A 17,907-nucleotide genomic window follows, 5' to 3' on the forward strand; every position below is an offset into this window, starting at 1 on the left:
CTGTTTGCTTTATCAGCCAGCGACACTGCAGCAGTAGCCCCAGCCCCCCCCCCCAAGAAGCTGTGGCAATCTGCTCTTGCAACTGACTCCGCAAAAGTTTCCGAGAAGAAAAACGGGGGCAACGTGACAACGGGGAAACGGGGAGGAGGTGGCTGTGGCTGTGGCTCTGGCAACTCTTTCGCAAACAAATTGCGAAGGAAGTTGTTGCAAAATGGCAACAGGAAAAGTAAACACGCAGCACGAAACACGCAGGACTCACGGACGGACGAAAGGGCGAAACGACGGAGTGACGGAGGAACACACTCTAATGGAATGGACAGAAGGTGAAAGAAAGAAGCGATGCGCAACTCGAGTTGATCAAAAAGTTTCGCTAGGTGGAGACCCTCCGCCCTCACCCCCTTAGAGGTACTCCTTCTGAGGAGTATCTGCTACTCGAAGATAACTGTTAACCAGTAATTCTAGTATCGTGCGCCAAAGGGTAGCCGTGTTATAAGCAGAAGGTTGTCGGGCGCATGGGATATAGGCAATACTCTCCCAATCCACAAGCCATAAATAAGTCGATATTTAAATGCAAGTTCCTCTGGAATCAAGGCCGACTATTCCCGACTATTCAAAAAAAAGAATTTAATATTATTGTTTCATGAGCCAGAAAGCTCTGGCTTCTCCATTGGCTAAATCAATTAGAAGTGAGACCCATTTGGGTAGCAATAAGCCCTCCTTCATTCAGGGGTTAAAGTTTCTCCACAGCAGCAGCGATCCCCTAGACCAAGTGCCACTTAAAGACCACATTAACACAATGTCAAAATGTTAAAAGGCGTGATTTTGCCACCTCCGTGGACCGAGTGATATGGGGCATATGGGGAGAGTGGGGGCAGGCTTTTGCTGCAGTGGTAAACGAGCTAAAAAAAAAAACAAAAGCAAAAAAAAGAAAAATAAACAAGGGAGTTACAGGATGGTGGAAGGGAGGTGGCAGAGCAAACAAACGCAGTGGATGCCACGGTCTCCTCCGTTGCCGCCCGCCCCCCGTCTGCAGCTGCCTCGGTGATTGAGTGAACTGCCACATGGCTGGAGAGTCACAGGCGAGGCAAGGCAGTGAGGCAGTAGCCAGCAGCACGTGCTGCAGACAGTTTGACAAAAAAGCTGTGGCCCACCAAAAAGCACCTGCCCCACTCATGCAATACAGCCACACACACACACCCCACACAATACACAGAAACAACAAAAATACAAAAACGCTGGAGGTGGGAGGATGGTAGGAGCAGGTAATGCCCGGTATCAGTGACAGGATTTAAACGGATTACAACAAGGACAATCGAGTTAGCACGGCACATAGAGCATAGAGCCGTAGAAGCATAGAGCCATAGCTGCCCCCGGGTTTGCCTTCTGCCTTGTGCCTTTTTTGCCTTTTCCTCTTTTGGTCCTTCTGTCTTCCTTCGCTGTGGGGCATCTTCGCAGACGGAGTGGACTCATTGTGCACTGGCAGAAACCAGCACCGGGAACTGTGGGGATTTTTAAAAGAATTCTTTGAAGTTTCATTTAGATAGGGGTCTGAAGGGGGTCTAGTTCCATAAGAATTTCTTCGAAGGAACTTAAAGGTTCAAGTGGCTGAAATTAATTATTTTATGGCATCTGGAGGTATGCATTTTTAGCCCTGATAGGTCTTCAGTACACCCGACTAAACCTTTCAAACGATTCAATGATCAACCGAACACCAGTTCGTGTCCCTACAAATTTTTGCCAGTGTACGAGCTAAACGCAAGATAAACGCCCAGGCTCCCGGACCCGACTCGAGTGGAGCAGAGCAGGGGAGAGCTGACTGATGATGCAACCTCAACGTGCTGCTGCGAGCAGCTGAAAAGAGTTGACCAACCGCAAGCTCCTCTAATTAATGGCGCACTGCATCGAGATGGACACGAACGGCGGTCAGAGAGATGGAGACAGAGAGAGAGAGAGAGGAGGATGGTAAAGACTGGGAGAAAGAGCGTTGGGTACTTACAGTGTATGCTAAGCGAGATGCGCTTTGAAACCGATGGGGGCACCCCGTTGGAGGCGATGCACAGATACGAGCCCATCTCGTTCCGTGATATCTTTGACAGCTTCAGCACTTCGCCGCGGAACGAGGGCGCTGAAAGCAGGCAATTGTTGGTTTAGCTGGCACAGGACACACAGGAATACACAACTAGCGTCACTTACCCAGTGTCTTGGTGCCCACATTGTCCTTGAGGACAATCTCGTTGCCGTCCTCCCGCCGCCAGGTGACAATCGGTTCCGGATAGCCACGGGCTCTGCAAACAGCAAAATGAACAGCACAAATTAGTATGGATAGGGGAAACCAAAAACAATTGTCTTCTCGAGGCCCATAAACCATCTCGGCCACGCCCACTCAATGGTAATGGCTGCAAATGGGAAATGGTAAATGGTAAATGGAAAATATTCAAGTTCAGTGGCTTATTAAATTTAATATGACGACGCCACGGCATACAGTGGGAGCCACGGCCAGAGACCATTGTGTTATCGTTAGAGTGAGAGAGAAAAAACAAGAGAGTAAGGCTAGCTTTGAGAATCGCACCTTTGGATACCCTTTCTTCTCTGATCCATTTTTCCCCTGGCAGATGTACGATAGGCAGCCGTTGATGGATGATTTTTTGAATGAGAACTCTCAAGTCAAGTCTCTACCTGTAGAAAAACGAAGAGTTTGGAGTCTGTGGAAAGGATCAGTCGAATTGTTTTCTACTCATGATGATCAAGAACACAAATACAAATGATTTCTATTCTGCGTTGTAAAAACCTGCTAAAAATCATTATACCCTCTGCAAGGGGCATCAAAACTTTTATTCCCTCTCGCGCTCAAAGACCAACGACAGTGGAAAGCAAGCAGTGCAGCAGGAAAGCAGAGCAGCCACCGCTTGAAGCCAGCAGGCGCCGACTGCGACTACGTCTTTCCTGTCCTGCTCAAGTATGTGGTGCAACGGATAGATAGATAGTGAAAGAGAGAGAGCGAGAGAGAGAAGAGAGCAGCAAGAGTGCGAGTGGTTTTGTCGAGTTTTTGCGGGGAGCGAGAGAGAAATGCGTGTTAAGACAGAAGTTGTTCAACAGCGAACCAGACACGGGTGTGGTAAATTTTTATGATGCCGCAAACAGATGCAAAATAGCTAAAAAGAAAATCAACCAACACACACACACACACACAGACATACAGACATACAAACACAGTGTTAGGGGAAGCCTTCCTCCCACATGGCCAACACAATGGCGGCGACTGGCTGGCTACCAGTTAGCAGTCACTAGCAGTTGCTTAGACATGTTTAGTCATGCCGGGACAGGACCAAGACCAGGACCAGGACCCACGCAGGCTGATTGAATGTGTGTGTGCGTGGGATGGTGGATGGGGAAGGAGGGGGGAAACAGCAACAGCTTTGCTTGAAATCTCTCTGAGTAAAAACTAAGTGCAATTTACATAGTCGAAAGAAAGAACTTGCAGAGGAAGAGGGCGCTTGAACTTTACTGTGCTGTGCTGTCCTTCTGAACGGAGAGGCAAAAACCATTTAAAGTTGATTTACAGCTATTCAAAGCAGTGCGAGTATGATATGAATTCACCTACTCCCCTCCCTGACCACCAATGCATTACAGGCGAATTTATTTATTTCATTATTAATTTGTTTTTTGACAAGCTCCAAGGTCGGTGGTGTCTTGCTGGAACAGTGTTATCAGTGGGGGGAGAGAGAGAGAGAGAGGTGTTACTAAAGAGCTGTGTTTAAGTAAGTATCGAACCCTAATTACTAAGCCACAATGGGAGAGAAAAAGTACAGAAGCTAGTAAAAAGTACCCGGGAAGCTCTTGACATTTGCCTATAATTTTGTAGTGGGACACATAAGCCCTTGTTATGCCCTTTACTCCATCGTTTCTTCGAAGACAAAATCACGCAAAGTCTGTTCTTCGATGTAACGGAAAACATCCGTAACTTCAGCTCTTCAATTCACAGGTACTGGATACAGTAATTGGCTTTGCTCTCTCCCTCTGTGATCAGAAGGCGCTTTCCTCTCGAAGTCTATGCCGCAGCATCACCACGACTTTCGCCACTTTTCGCTCTTCTCCCACTCGCTGTGACCGTTACTCTACCGTTTTTAAAGCACCTTAACCCTTGTTCTGATTGTCCGGCTAAGTTTACGCCGTGCTTTTAATGTGCGTAAAGCTGAAGTTGAATTCATTTCAAGGGATTTGCACTAAGTGGTATTAAAAATGAACGGGAAACAAAACAGAAAATAAAACCAAATATATAACGTCTGCAGACAAGGTCTCTAATAGCTTTCCACACTCTCGCATTCACACACACACACAGAGAGAGAAAGAGAGAGAGTGGCACAGTCGCAACGCGCTTATCGCCATCGTTTCATCATTTTGCGGTTAAATCGTTATAAAAAAGAGAGCAACACTTCGTGGTTGCGGTCAAGTTCATAAATCAGCAGACAGCCAAGGCTTGGCTTTGACTCCTTGGCCCCCACACCGACAGCGACATCACACCCACACCCGCACGCACACCAAGCCCCACCAGCGCCGCATGCCCCTTACATGGCAGTTAGAAAATAACCAACACAAATTAGAGACTGTTAGCCAGCTTCCTAATACCCTTGAAAATGGTGAAAACTCCAGACCCAGACGAGGGGCTAACGTAAGTCCTTATCTCTTTGATGGTCTCTAAAGCAGCTAATCTACCCGCTATCCGTGTTAACCCTAGGGTAGTGGTAGAAGCCATTGGTAGGGAGTGGAGTGTATTAGTGCGGAATCAAGAGAAATGAAGTGTCACTTAATTTGCTGACATTATTACACGGCGCTGATTGAGACGGGAGAATGGATGCGACTCTGGGAGTGCAGATGGAGAAGGCGACTTGGATGGAAAGTTGAGGCTAAAAAAACTCAACATGCGAGTATCGATGTGCAACTCTCTGAGGCAGCATCTTGATGAATTGCATGTGTGCGGGGGTGGTGAGTCGGATGGGTGGATGGCTTGATGGCTGGCTAAAACCATACGGTACATACTACTCACCGACATGTCAGGCGCACCGAACTGCCCTCCGGCACAATCACATCCGATGAAGTGTCCTCGCTGATAAAGTCCGGCGGTATGACCACATCCAGGAAGCCTATCTGCAAATGAACCAAATGAAACAGAAACACAAACATTAACAGAATCCGGAAGTGAATGGGAACGGGAGGAGGATGGTGGATGGAGGATGGAGGGATGGTAGGAATACTTTATTTCTCTTACTTAAATTATCACAAATTGCTAGGGGACAAACGCACTGCACTACCACTCACGGCAGAGAGAGGCGGCGAGAATTTGCTGATTATGCAAGTTGGTCATAAAGCAGAAGTAATGGTAAAGTGTTTTATACGGCGACTGGGAAAATGGTCCCTGGCAAAATAAAGTGGGGCCGAATAAAGGACGGTGGCAAAGGTACGGGTATGTAAAGGTAAAGCGAATGGAATGGCGTTAAATAGTTTAAGACAGGAGAGAATGAGAACGTTTATGCCACAGGGCTAGTGGCACACACACACACACACACACACACAGTTCATGTACATGTGTGTACACACAGTGCACTTTGACCCGTCGAATCTCCGTCGTGTTTCCACTGTACTTGCGCTGTGTTGTTCTTGCTGTTCTTATGAAAAGCGTAAAAGTGCAAATAAAAATTAAGGAAGCATGAAATACATTTTATTGGCACCATAAACTTCACTTGGCTGGACACATGAGTGTACGTGTGAGCGGACACACACATAGCGATGTACGGGTGGCGGTGGGGGTGGTCTTGAGGGTAAGGGTGTACGTGTACGTGTACCCCGAACACCGTTCGAGCGTACACAGAAAACAGTAGACGAAGCTTCCCATTCATACACATATGTACATATGTGTGTGTGCATTTATTGCTCTCTGATATGTGTGTTTGTGGGCTGTGTGGGGATGGGGGTCGCCATTCGCATAGTTTTCGCTTTCGGTTTGCTGCGCTTTCTTCGCTTCCTTCTTGTGCCTGTCTTCTTCCACGCAAAAGAAGGAGGAGCAGGAGGAAAAGGCGAAAGCAGGACAACAGTTGAATGCATTCGCATTTTACTTTACCGTTTAATGCCGCATGAAAGGAATTGCGAAACAAAACCAAACAAGAGAAATGCTACAAAAACAAAAGATTCCTGACATAAGCAGGGATCCCGATCCCCCCATAATGGCCATAAAAATAGCGCAAGCGAATCACAAATACAATAGCCGCCTGCCTTTCTTGAATACCAGTTCGTGATCGTGATCGAATTTCTCATCGTTTGCCACATGGGTATAAATTTTTATAAAATGTCGCAGAAAAATCACAATCAATTGCCCAAAAACCGGGGAGCGGTTTTGGGTGATCTCTGGGCAGATTCCCCTCGCTTCCTCGGCGAACTCCACCACTGGAAGCATTCCGGCAATAACCAGTGCCGCATCGTCCGATGATGGTCCGGAAACCGCAGCAGATTCGCTGAGCTCCTAGTCGGGCCGTTGCATCCAGCCCTCTCCTGTTGGACTTAGTCATCGCCGCCTCTGCCCAGATTGGCACTACATCAATGATTTACTTGTGTGTCTGTTACGTGTTTTGTGACTGTCAAAGAAACATGCGAAATATAGGTGCAGAAACAACAGGCGAATTAAGCCAACAAGATAACGAACATGTGCGTGTGAGCATGTAGCATCCAACAACGACAATTGTAACGGAGACAAGCGCCCTGGTACAGAGAATGGTGCATTAGCAATAATATCCGCATCGTTACTTTCTCTCTCCCTCGAGTAAGAGACAAATATTGAATATTACACTTATCCGAAAGTGGTGATTGGTGTTATGGTTTAAGAATGCTGCCATGCGCCATGCGCATCAGGAAAAGTGCAACAACCAGAAAGACACCGCCATAGTTTTACGCCTCCGAAGTCCAAACTGCAGACAGCGACAAAAAACTAACAAAAACCAAATGAAAGCAATTTGATTACATAAATAGGTGCGTTTTTCATTATTAAAATGTTTCAACTCTGAACACCACTCGATGAAATAAAACTTCCCTTAAAACCAAAATAACAGAAATGGAAGGAAGTTCGAGGTTATCATTAGGCGGATTCCGTAGGCAGTGGCTCTCCGAGCTTCTCGATGAGTGCACGGAGCGACTTGCACCCAGCGATGTCGATTGTCTTCATGGCTTCTTTCAGGACAGCTGCTTCGGCTTCCTCATTGAGCGAGTACTTCATGGCGTTTAGCTCGGCTTCTAGGCAGAGCCTTAGTTCCTCAAGTCCAAATGAACAGAAGTTGATCGATACGGTGGTATCTGAGATGTGCTTGAGGTACTCTTGGTGCTCCTCGAGGTACTGCGTGTCTAGGTTAAATATATAAACAACCAACACAATCTGATCAGCCATAATCTCATCAACAACACCCTCCCGATGAGAAATCATCTCATTATAGATAGGGACTATGTCCCTATTATCGATTTTTAGGTCGTCAATGAGATGGAAGTTCATGCCACAGTTCGATATTTCGTTCATGAACTGGCGGAGTTTGCGAAACTTATTAACATCATCTTTTCCAGAAGTGTCGTTGTTCCAGGAGTAGGAACGAACATTCTCCGACCATGGGAAACTCCGCATCAGAGCCGCGGCTGTCATGGTCTTGCCAACGCCGGGTGGGCCGAGCAATGCGACGGAGCGGAACTTGCGATCGCGGCCTAGTTCTTGTTCCAACTGCATGAGTGCCTTATCCTGCCCGACGACCTGCTGGCCAATCTGCTTCATGGTCTTCTTCAAGTAGAGCGGTTGATTGCAGAAATAGCAGCGAGCGGCCTTTTCTTCTGCCGTGGCCACTGCAGCTGCAGCGGCCGTATCGGAGTCGCGCCAAGACATGTCGCCATCGGCGCGTCCTGCCAGCAAACGAGGGCTCTTGCTAGTCTCCTCCACGGATGGTCCGTTTGCAACGGCATACTTCCAGGCGACGACAAGGTACAGCAGCCAGCCCACTACCAGGGAGGACGTCACAACCATCACGAACACCCACGACATAAAGGAGTGCCCTTCGTGGCATTCACTGCCAAGCTCGCGCTCACGCTCGTATCTGCCTTCGCCGCGCGAATGGCGACGATGATGGCGGTCACGCGTCAGGCTCAAGTCGCGTGAGGGGTGACGTAGCGGCATTTTTGTATAAAATGTAGTAGCAAACTAATCCAAAATAGAATTTAATTTTTGAACACCGATTGGTGAGATATAAGGAAAAATTGTATTTTATTTCGGAAAAATTATGTTAAAGGCTAGATGTTTACTGTTGACCGGGTTGCTGTTGAATGATTTTCTAAGGGGCTGTGCGAGGCCTGATCGATTTTCAAAACCATCCACAGCCTCCTGTGACCGCCCATGTTATTTCGAGTGCGACCCAAAATCTATGCCTCAAATGTCAATAATAAATGTACATACATATGTATGTATATGGTATGGAATGATGATCTTTGACCTGACCCACCTGACTCTTCATGGGATCCGTGTTCAGTTGACACATGTAGCCGCCGCGATCCTCCTCCGCCACCGCCTTGATGTGCAGATTCCAGGTGTTCTGGTCCAGATGGCTGACCGTGACACGGGGATTGTGTGTGATGACGTTCTCGTGTATGGCCTGGATGGCCTTGGTGTCGGCTTTCAGCCAGCCCACCTGTGGAAGGGATGAGCGAGGAGGGGTCGTGTTTGTTATGTTTTCGAGTGCAAGGCGGCACGGCAAGGATGTTGACTTCTTACCCGATAGCCGCCCAGGTGGCGGACGTGACACGTGAAGGTGGCGTCGCGACCCACGGCAACGGACACATTGGAAATGCTCTCCACAAACTCGGGCGCAAAGGCACCAATTGCTGTAAAGAAATGGGGGGCACAGAGTGAGAGAGACAGTGAGATTAGAGTGCATGAGTGTGCTATGTGTGTGTGTGTGGGTGTGGGTGTGGGTGTGTGTCTGTGGCAGTTAATGATATCGCGCTGGCAATGCACGCTACTGGTGCATGGGCCTCCGCCTCCCCCTTGTTGCGCCTGCCAAAAAGACCGTGATTTATCGCTTTTAAATGTGCCCAAAAGCTCGCTCTGTCCCTCTTTGCCCCTCTTTCACCCTCTTTCGCCCTCATTCTCCCTGTGTCCCTGTCTCTTGCTATTGCCAACAACTTAACTGTGCCAGACAACAGCCAGCGTCGCAGTTAGCGTTACAGCCAGCGTCGACAGCAGACAGTTTAAAGAGCTGCGGCGGCTAATTGAAGATCGACATCCGGCACCCCGGAGGGACGCGAAGCGGCACCGCATACCAGGGCACAGGCAATCCAACACCAAGTCCGGGTCTGGGTCCTGGGTGCTGGGTGCTGGGTGCTGGGTCCTGGGCATACGCAAATATAAATAATTTATTGAATCATTGAAAATCAAACATTTCACTTGCAAGTGCTGCAAAAAAGTTTCCCCAGGCCGTAACACAAAAAAAAACAACAACAACAAAAGCGCCAACAAATAAAACGTTAAAACGAAAGTAAGGCCGAAACTTTGGATACCCTTGCAGATCAAACGATTGTCATTCGGTTTTGATCTACTTGTCTTAAACACGAATACCCGTAAAAACAGGTCGAGTACCTTCCTAGGAATATTTTGAGAAGCCAGTAGTTGGTTGCTAACAAAGAAAAATATCTAACAAATGATTGTTCTTCCAAAAGCTATTTAGTATATGGTCATAATTGGTAGAGCCATGAAATGGTAGATAAAAGTGGAGTTTTTGAAGCATGGTTAGTCTTCCGAGAGGACTATTGTTAGTACAGACAGATCGGGAATATATATTTGGATGTACTTTCTTTAGGGTCCTCCTTGGCATTGCCTTTGTATATCTGATCGAAATCATAATACCCTTATTCGAGGGTATAGAAAAAATAATGGCACAGAACGAGGGCTAAGCGGGGCGGGTGGTGGCGAGGGGGAGGCAGGCCAGACAGCAGGAGCCACGCACGACTGCTGTCCTGGCCGCAGACTCTCCACTGCGCCCCATCCACCCCACCCACTCAGCCCCACTCTCTCCTGCCACGCTGCCTGCCGTCGTCTACATCATCGTAATGCATGCAAAAAACTTTTGGCAAACTTGAAATTTAAATATTTATAGACAGTACCGTTGCCTCACTGATGCGGCAGATAGACAAGAGTGCGAGCGAGAAGGAAAGCTGGGCAGCTAAGGAATGTGGGAGGGGTACGGAGTGTATTGTGTGTAGAAATATGTTTGGGCGAAAATATGTGGAAGAATGAAGAATGCTGAATTGACTCAATTGGCCAAGGGCATGATTTATCGCACTTTCGAGTGGCGAGTGGAGAGTGGAGTGCGCAGTGGTGGTGGAAGGGGGTTGGAGAAGTGGAGGTTTAGAGGTTTGGGGAAACCGGGAAACCAGTTGAAATCACACTCAAAATTACATTTGATAATCTGGATAATCCACTTGGCATACCAGCAGTTCAAGCCCGAAGATAAAGATACAGAAAATAAAAGTATTTAAGCAAATTTATTTGAGGGTCGAGTGGCAGGATGGACGGACGGACACATGTGGGTTTGCATATGCAGATTAATTTGTAGCTGCCAAGAGAAGTTTTGCAGCAGTACCATCAGCAGATGAGTGTGAAGGGCCAGAGCAGTGATAATGTTATATAAGAATAATAGAGAATTCTGCAGAGGAGAACTGTAGAGAAGATTGAACAGAAGCTTTAGCTTGGCAGTACAGAAGGAAGTCACAGTCGAAGCTGATGCCTGAGCAGAGCAAAGGTAGGGAAAAATGTGACAGAAAAATAACAGAGAAGAAACAGGGACAGAAGAAGAGCGTAGAAAGGGCAGAAGAAACTTCAAGTGGCATCCCAAGCATTGGTGGATCACTGGTAAAGCAGAGGAAGCAGTGCCTAAGCAGCAGGCAATGAGGTTCAGATTGTACGATTAGAAGAAACAAGCAGTGCGGGGAGGGAACTGAAAGAGCAGTTGCCCAAGCAGTTGCACAGATACGAGTATGTATGAAATCTACAACAACAGCAGTGCAAAGTTCAAGCAGCTGAACATTTGTGGCCAGCAGCAGGAAGAGGCAGAGAGGGAAGCCAAAGTGTTTGGTGCGACCTCTGCCACAAGGAGCATCTGCAACTGCAGTGAGCCGTGGGTGGGTGGGGGTCTAAAATGTAGTTGCTGCTTGGCTGACTGCGGCTTGTTTGTCAATCTGTTGAAACTGCATGCCAAAGATGTTTTCCAGCATTGTGCCAATCCCAATGAAGTTGTCTCCTGGCCAGAGACCTCTTTCCCGCTCTCGCCCGCTCAGTACTTGTTTGTGAACTCTGGCCTGTCCTGGCCTATCCTGTTCTGCCCTGCCCTGCTCTTCTGTGCCATGCTCTGGTTCTTCTTCGGCAGGCATTTTGAAGCTAAGCCAAAGTCAATTAACCCCCCGACTTGGGTCCACTCCAATCCACCATGGTCCCATTCCTGTCCTGTCCCGTCCGCCCTTTCTACAATCCCATATCATAAATTTCCGCTTCTGCTGCTTCTTCCCGAGCCTCCTCCACTGCTTCTGGTACTGCTTTGGCCTCATCTTCCACTGGTTCTGGTACTGCTTTGGCCTCATCTCATCCTCCACTGCTTGGTCTTTTCGTGTTTCCTCATCTTCATTTCAATTTTCGTTTCTTTTGCACACTGCTACCGTTACACACACACACACACACACACACACACGCACACGGGGGAACCACCATTTTGAGAATCTTGTCAATTTTGGCTCGTATCCCGAGGCGGCGCTGCGCTCTCTGTTGCCCCACTCCCTCTTCTCGGGAAAAAGTTTAAATCACACAACGACAATGAGGATTTACCAAAGCAAATTTATGGCTAAGGACATTGGCAAAAGTTAAGCATACGAATGTATTAGTGGGTGTGCGGCGATGTGCGGTGCGAGGTTGATTGGGTGGCTATAAGGAGAGCCGCCCGGAATATATATGGGCGGCGGCCCAAGGTGCCCAACAAACACACACACGATACTAAGATGCGAATCTGCATGGAAATGGCACACAGGACACACAGGACACGGCACATAAGACACTGGCGTTACCTTTACCTTTACCTTGGCCGTTGCTGTTGCCGTTTTTTATGGCCTCACACATGGACAGCCACACAAATCCACTGCCAAAGCGCCCAATGATAGGTGATAATGGCAAATATCGAGAGGCACCAAGAGGACAGATGAAAAGCCAGCCCAAAGACAACACAAACTTAAATAAACACAAAACTGAAAATGAAACCCAACCAAGTACCCCAGCTCTGGCAGGTCTCCCCCGGTTTCCCCCCGGCTTAAAGTCAGCTTCTGTTGGTTCGTTTTTTTATTTTTTGGTAAAACAAATAAATGACTTGAGATGGGTGAGAAAGTGGCAGGACAGAGGGTATGCCACAGACGATGCCTGCAAATGGCTGTTGGACTTTTGTTCTTCTGGCTGGGTCTGGCATTGAAATTAGCATTTTTACAAATCGTCGTCTACAGCCGTTGAACTACTGCCAATTGAATTCACAATCCACCGCCGAGCCACGCACCACCCACCACCCACCACCCACCACTGACCAAGAGAACAGCCCCACAAAAAAAACGAAAAGAAAATATTCAATTTACATTTCTTCAACTTTCTCCTTTTGCTTCTCTTTTTTTGGTTTTAACAAATGTCGCGCAATTAATTGTGTCTTGATTTTTGCTGCTCTCATTCTGAAAAGGGTATCCCCCTGGAAGTCCTTAATTGCCAAAGTTTCTGTGCTCTGGAAGGGTTTTCGGCATTGAGGCTGATCAATATTTGTTACGGCCAGGTGGAGTAGGCTTCAACCTAAAGGATTCTGTTGCGACTCGAGGGAATGGTTCGATTGCTTATGAACTATTTCTTAGTCCAAGCAGCTAACTTTTTGGCTAATATCTGTACTTAACTTATGCACGGCTCCCAATTACCACATTGGGTCTCTTTAAGGCCTTTTACAAAAGTTTCAAGCCATTCTGCTGGCCATGAAGTCAGGAGTCTGTGTCGTTCATTGCACAAATAGATATTTCACTTCACTTTATCGTTTTGATACCTGATAGTTAAGTGTTATTTCTCATTCCCCTGACTAATAATGTTTCAGGGCGTGCATAATAACATAAGAGCGTTTACACTTGCATTAACATGAAAATATGTAAGAATTAATTGTATTTATGTTTTGATTAAAGCTCGCAGCTTTACAATATGAAATTATGGTAAAGCGTTTCCTGGCGAAAGGCAAAAGGCGTGTGCCAGCCTTTTGCACAAGTACTTTTGGGGCACAAGTACTCCAGAATTCTCAAAAGTTTATGCAAGTTTATATTTAATTATAATCAAATAATCCGTGCAGTTTATCCAGTTTGTGAATTGTTTGGCTTTGCTTTCCTGTGGGTTGGAGACTTTTGAAAACAGTTTCTTCCCTTTTTTTTCTCTAAAGAGAAATAGATTTGAAATATTTTTGCATACAGCTACCACACATTAATCTTTGTTGAATACATATCTTCTGATTGTGTGAACAAATCAATTTTAATCCCAATCTCCTTCAGTCCATCAGGAGCCATTAGCCCATATGCCAGGCCAAATATCGCAAATTATCTGGTGTTTTTCTTTTTGCCATTCTCTGGCGCACCTTAATTCCTTTCATTCGGTCTCAATATTTCGAATTTCATTCCTTGGGCGTCACATTTAATTAATTACAAATTACGCGCATTTTTTGGCGGAGAAACTTTTTGGGGGAATCCAAAAGGGGCAGCAGCAGCACCAGCACCAGGGCGGTGGAAGGCAGATAGTTAAAGTTTGGGGCCCAGGACCCACGACCTACGACTAATTCCGTTTGCGGCTGTTGCCGGCGTTGACCGCGTCCACTAAAAGCTGAAGAACCGCCGCCAACGACGTAAAAAATGGGGGAAAAAAAGATATGCCACACAAAGAGGATATGTGCAAAAAGGTGCAATAAAAAAAGAGATTAAAAAAGATACGAAAAATGCAGTAAAAGAAAATACAAAAAAATCAAAAAGTCAACGTCGCGTATTCCGACTGCGGGATACCGCCGACCCAGATTTATTTATATTAAGTCTTAAGTAGAAACCCTTCTAATGGGTATGTGGAGTGGAGTTTCAGTTTCCTGAGACTTGTGGAAAACAAACCCATCGTAGACCCAAATTTGGAGGATATACACAAGTCGATCGTGGGAGATCTGCTACACCCTTTCTATGCAGAGGCGTTCCACTCGATTCATGTACTTGTAGCTTCTGTACAGCAATATACCCTTGCGCACCACAAGTACCCTGTATCGGAATGAAAAATTCTGACTACTGCTGAAGTTGTTGTTGGCGCTCACTAGTTGCAGGTCCTGGCGGTTGTTGGTATCAATTAAGTCACTCGGGGGACGGCAGGGAGAGCAGCAACAGCATCAGCCAAATGGCCATTAAAAGTAGCAAAGCGTCTCTCCCTCTCCCGTTCTGTGGCTTTCTCTATCGCACTGTGTTATGCAAGCCATATTGCGGTTTAGCTAACATACTCGTGACACAGCGTCGGGGCGGGGAGGGGAGGGGAGACAGAGATGCTGGCAGGGTATTGGCATTGGCATTGGCATGTCCCCCCTTTCGCGCTTGCATTTGCCAAATGCCAAATGCTCGGCAATTAATTTGCATATCATTGATATGCACACACTGGCACACACGGTTAAGCACTCGCATGCACACACTGTCACACACACACAAACACACACACACACACACACTGGAGTTTGCAGTCGTGACTGGGTTCGTTTATATTTGTTTAGGATTATTATCGGTTATTAATGTTGCTGTAATTGAAAATTATTTTCACTTTTATGTTTATCATTATCATCTACCATTATATCGGCAGGATCCCTATCCACCATTGCCCCCCCTCCCCGCCATTCATTATTATTATTATTATTATCGCTGGGGAATTATTGTTTGCCGTGATTTAAGTGCTTTAAATATGTACATCTGTGGGTATTTAATATTTATGCGCTGGAATGCCCCGGACTGGACCCCGAGCGAGGCGTAGGCGTGGATGCGGGCTCCCCCCCGTTCATGCATAATTATCAACTTAATGGCAAATAGTTTTTGCTTTGCTCGAAGCTTTAGGGATACTCGTCCGCTGGCATTAATGTGAGAAGCACAAGATGCAAAGTGCTCTCCTTTAAACGGTCCCTAAATTGCTTAGATCGGGCTCATTGGTATGGGATCTCGGGAACCTTGGAGAAATATATTTATTAAGGAGTAAAACTTGTGCTGGGAATAAGCTTTAAAATTTAGGAAAGCCATTTCCTATTGTCCCATAAATATGCTTTGGGTCATTTTCTGATATATATTACTCATATCGGAGCGAGCGAGCCGAGCGAGTGAGCCAGGGGTTGACGCACAAGCGAAGCGATTGTGCAGGGGGCTTGCCACTTTTCAGAATATGATTGAAAGTAATTTGGAATAGGGGCAAAGAAACACGATCGAGAATCTTTCCTTAAGCTGGTCTTCATATCAATCATATATTCAGGTGTAGTATGTTCATATTAAATTAAATATAATATACACATTCACATAAAGTATTCATTATTTCGAATACCCACTGTACCGACGGTACTTAAAGAATACACACTGTAACACTTTGTTGCAGTGTTTACGTAACAATAAAGTCCCAGACATTCTGGGTGATCGTATTACGATTCACTCAAGAATGCCTCGAGCGACCCAAGTACAGCGTCAGCATGTTCCCATGACTTGACGGCACTAATATACATACATGCATACACACATATATCTTCCCTCGCGCTCTCGCTGCCAACAGCGCTGAGCATATTCACACATATACATACTAACATATAAGAGATAAGAACACATAGTTCTGCCGCTCCGCTGCCGGCGTCACTGGCAGCGCAGCTACGCGGCTTTTGGCTTATGAAAGCCCAAACACAATTGTTAAATTTAATCAACAAGAACCAACAAATCAGATCGGAGGGATAACTCCCGAAAGATCAAAATAAAGAAATACACATATATTTTTACAAAGAATTATACTTCTTTCCACACAGGAATTGAGGTCCTCAATCTACAGATATATCTGTCCGGTTTTGATTTCTACAACTGGAATAATCAATTCAAACATTAATGTTCTTCTTGTGGCTTCTTTTTCTAGCTACGATCCTTCTCTCTAACGAATTTCCATACCCCTAACGCAACATGTTGAACACCAAACACACGAATATTAATGATACAATTGCATAATCAGTAGCCGAAAATTACTATGAGGTCCTGAAACAATGGGATAACTATTTTTTGGAATAAATCAAAGCAAAACAAAACAAAATGCAATGGGATGGGATGACAATTCGCTTTATATAAATATTTAATGCCAGGAAGGAAAGTATTTTGCGATTGTCGCGCCGACGTGAACAATTTGGCACTCCATTTTTTACAATTATCAGACATCAGACAGGAGCCGGTAGCGCCAGTAAACAGGAGCCAGGAGCCAGGACAACAGGCAGACAATGAGCCAGGCAGGTGGTCGGTCCGGCGGTCCTGTGGTTGGGCAGGGGATTGGCCGGGCGGGGGCAGGTGAAAACATAATTTTTACGCAATTAAAATGAGAAGAGATATATGTGTGCACGGATGGATGAGCAGACAGTGCGTTGCGAAACTGTAAGCTGATCTATCCGCCGTGAGTAGAACTTTGACCTTGGTTTTAGTTTTCACATCAATTTGTATAGAATTTTAGGCTAAATTAACATCTAATTACGATTCTATTCAAAGACAACTTTGAGGGTGTACTGCAACCCCGTGATGTTCAAGCTAAACTTTTAAAATACTAGATAATATAGCTTATAGCTGATATTTAGATTCTCCTGATCCTACTTTTCCTTTGTAGCTAAAGAAATAAATCTTCTGTAATTCATAAAAAGTTATCGACAATCAGGTTTTTCATGATCTTGATTCTAATTTAGAGTTGAGAACCAAATGTTAAAACTATTCCGTTCACTGTGAGTTGTACGGTTTGGAACGTGCTGAAATATTTAAACTCTGAAGCGCTGACCAAATTCGATTTAATACCTTTCACACGCACTGTCCCTGCCTGGGGCTATGAGGCATAAGCCGAACAGATTTTATAGCAACAATGAATCCGCGGTATCGCTGGAATCCGCTCTGGCGAATGAGTAAGTGAGTGAGTGAGTGAGTGAGTGAAAGGGTGAGTGGGTGAATGAGTCAATGAGCCAGCGGGTGGGGCGGAGAGTCAATTAAATTGCCATTCAATGTGCAGTGTTCCCTCTTCTCTGTTCAGGGCTCGATATTGGTTGTTGTCTTTTGCTTTGCTTGTTTTCGCACAAACACATATACACACATGTGTGTGTGTGTGTATTTTATTTATTTATTTGTTTGTTTGTTATTTATACGTTTTAATGCCAAATGGCAATTGGCAATGGCAACAATGCAGTAGGACAATGGCCGGACTTGTAGCCATGACAGTGCATTAAGCAGTCTCCAACAGCAAACGGGACATCAGATGCCGTTATTAATCGCCCTCTCCCCCACCCCACGCCCAGTCCCCGTCCCATTCCCACTCCCAGTCCTTGTTTTCCCCTGTACCACCTAAGGGTTTAATAAACTCACTTTACGTGGAAACAATTATCAAGTCGGGTTACGTTCAATTGCCTGCATATCAAAGTGTCCTGCCCCTTTCGCCTGTCTGCCGGGCACTGCACAACACTGATTACGGTTTGGCATTATGCCATGTCCGGCTGTCTTTCGAGCACTGCACAGCACTGATTACAGGATGACATTCTGCCAAGAACAGATCTTCTCAAGATCGCTTCAAAT

The 17,907-nt window shown here is 46.0% G+C and overlaps 1 protein-coding gene across 2 annotated transcripts in view; it reads right to left on the minus strand.

Moving 5' to 3' along the window:
* Positions 1–17,907, minus strand: part of LOC108164876 (limbic system-associated membrane protein) — a 45,403-nt gene that overhangs the window by 8,465 nt on the left and 19,031 nt on the right. For both annotated transcript variants that reach the window (XM_033393448.1, XM_017300821.2), the window contains exons 2-6: positions 8,789–8,898; positions 8,520–8,705; positions 5,045–5,145; positions 2,194–2,285; positions 1,997–2,125 (exon numbers count right to left, since the gene is read on the minus strand). In XM_033393448.1, coding sequence (XP_033249339.1) covers positions 1,997–2,125; positions 2,194–2,285; positions 5,045–5,145; positions 8,520–8,555 — 358 coding nt within the window. In that variant the 5' untranslated portion in view covers positions 8,556–8,705; positions 8,789–8,898. The remainder of the gene's footprint in view (positions 1–1,996; positions 2,126–2,193; positions 2,286–5,044; positions 5,146–8,519; positions 8,706–8,788; positions 8,899–17,907) is intronic.

This window comes from Drosophila miranda, chromosome XL (genome assembly GCF_003369915.1).
Source record: "Drosophila miranda strain MSH22 chromosome XL, D.miranda_PacBio2.1, whole genome shotgun sequence".
In the NCBI taxonomy this organism is placed as follows: Eukaryota; Metazoa; Arthropoda; class Insecta; order Diptera; family Drosophilidae; genus Drosophila; species Drosophila miranda.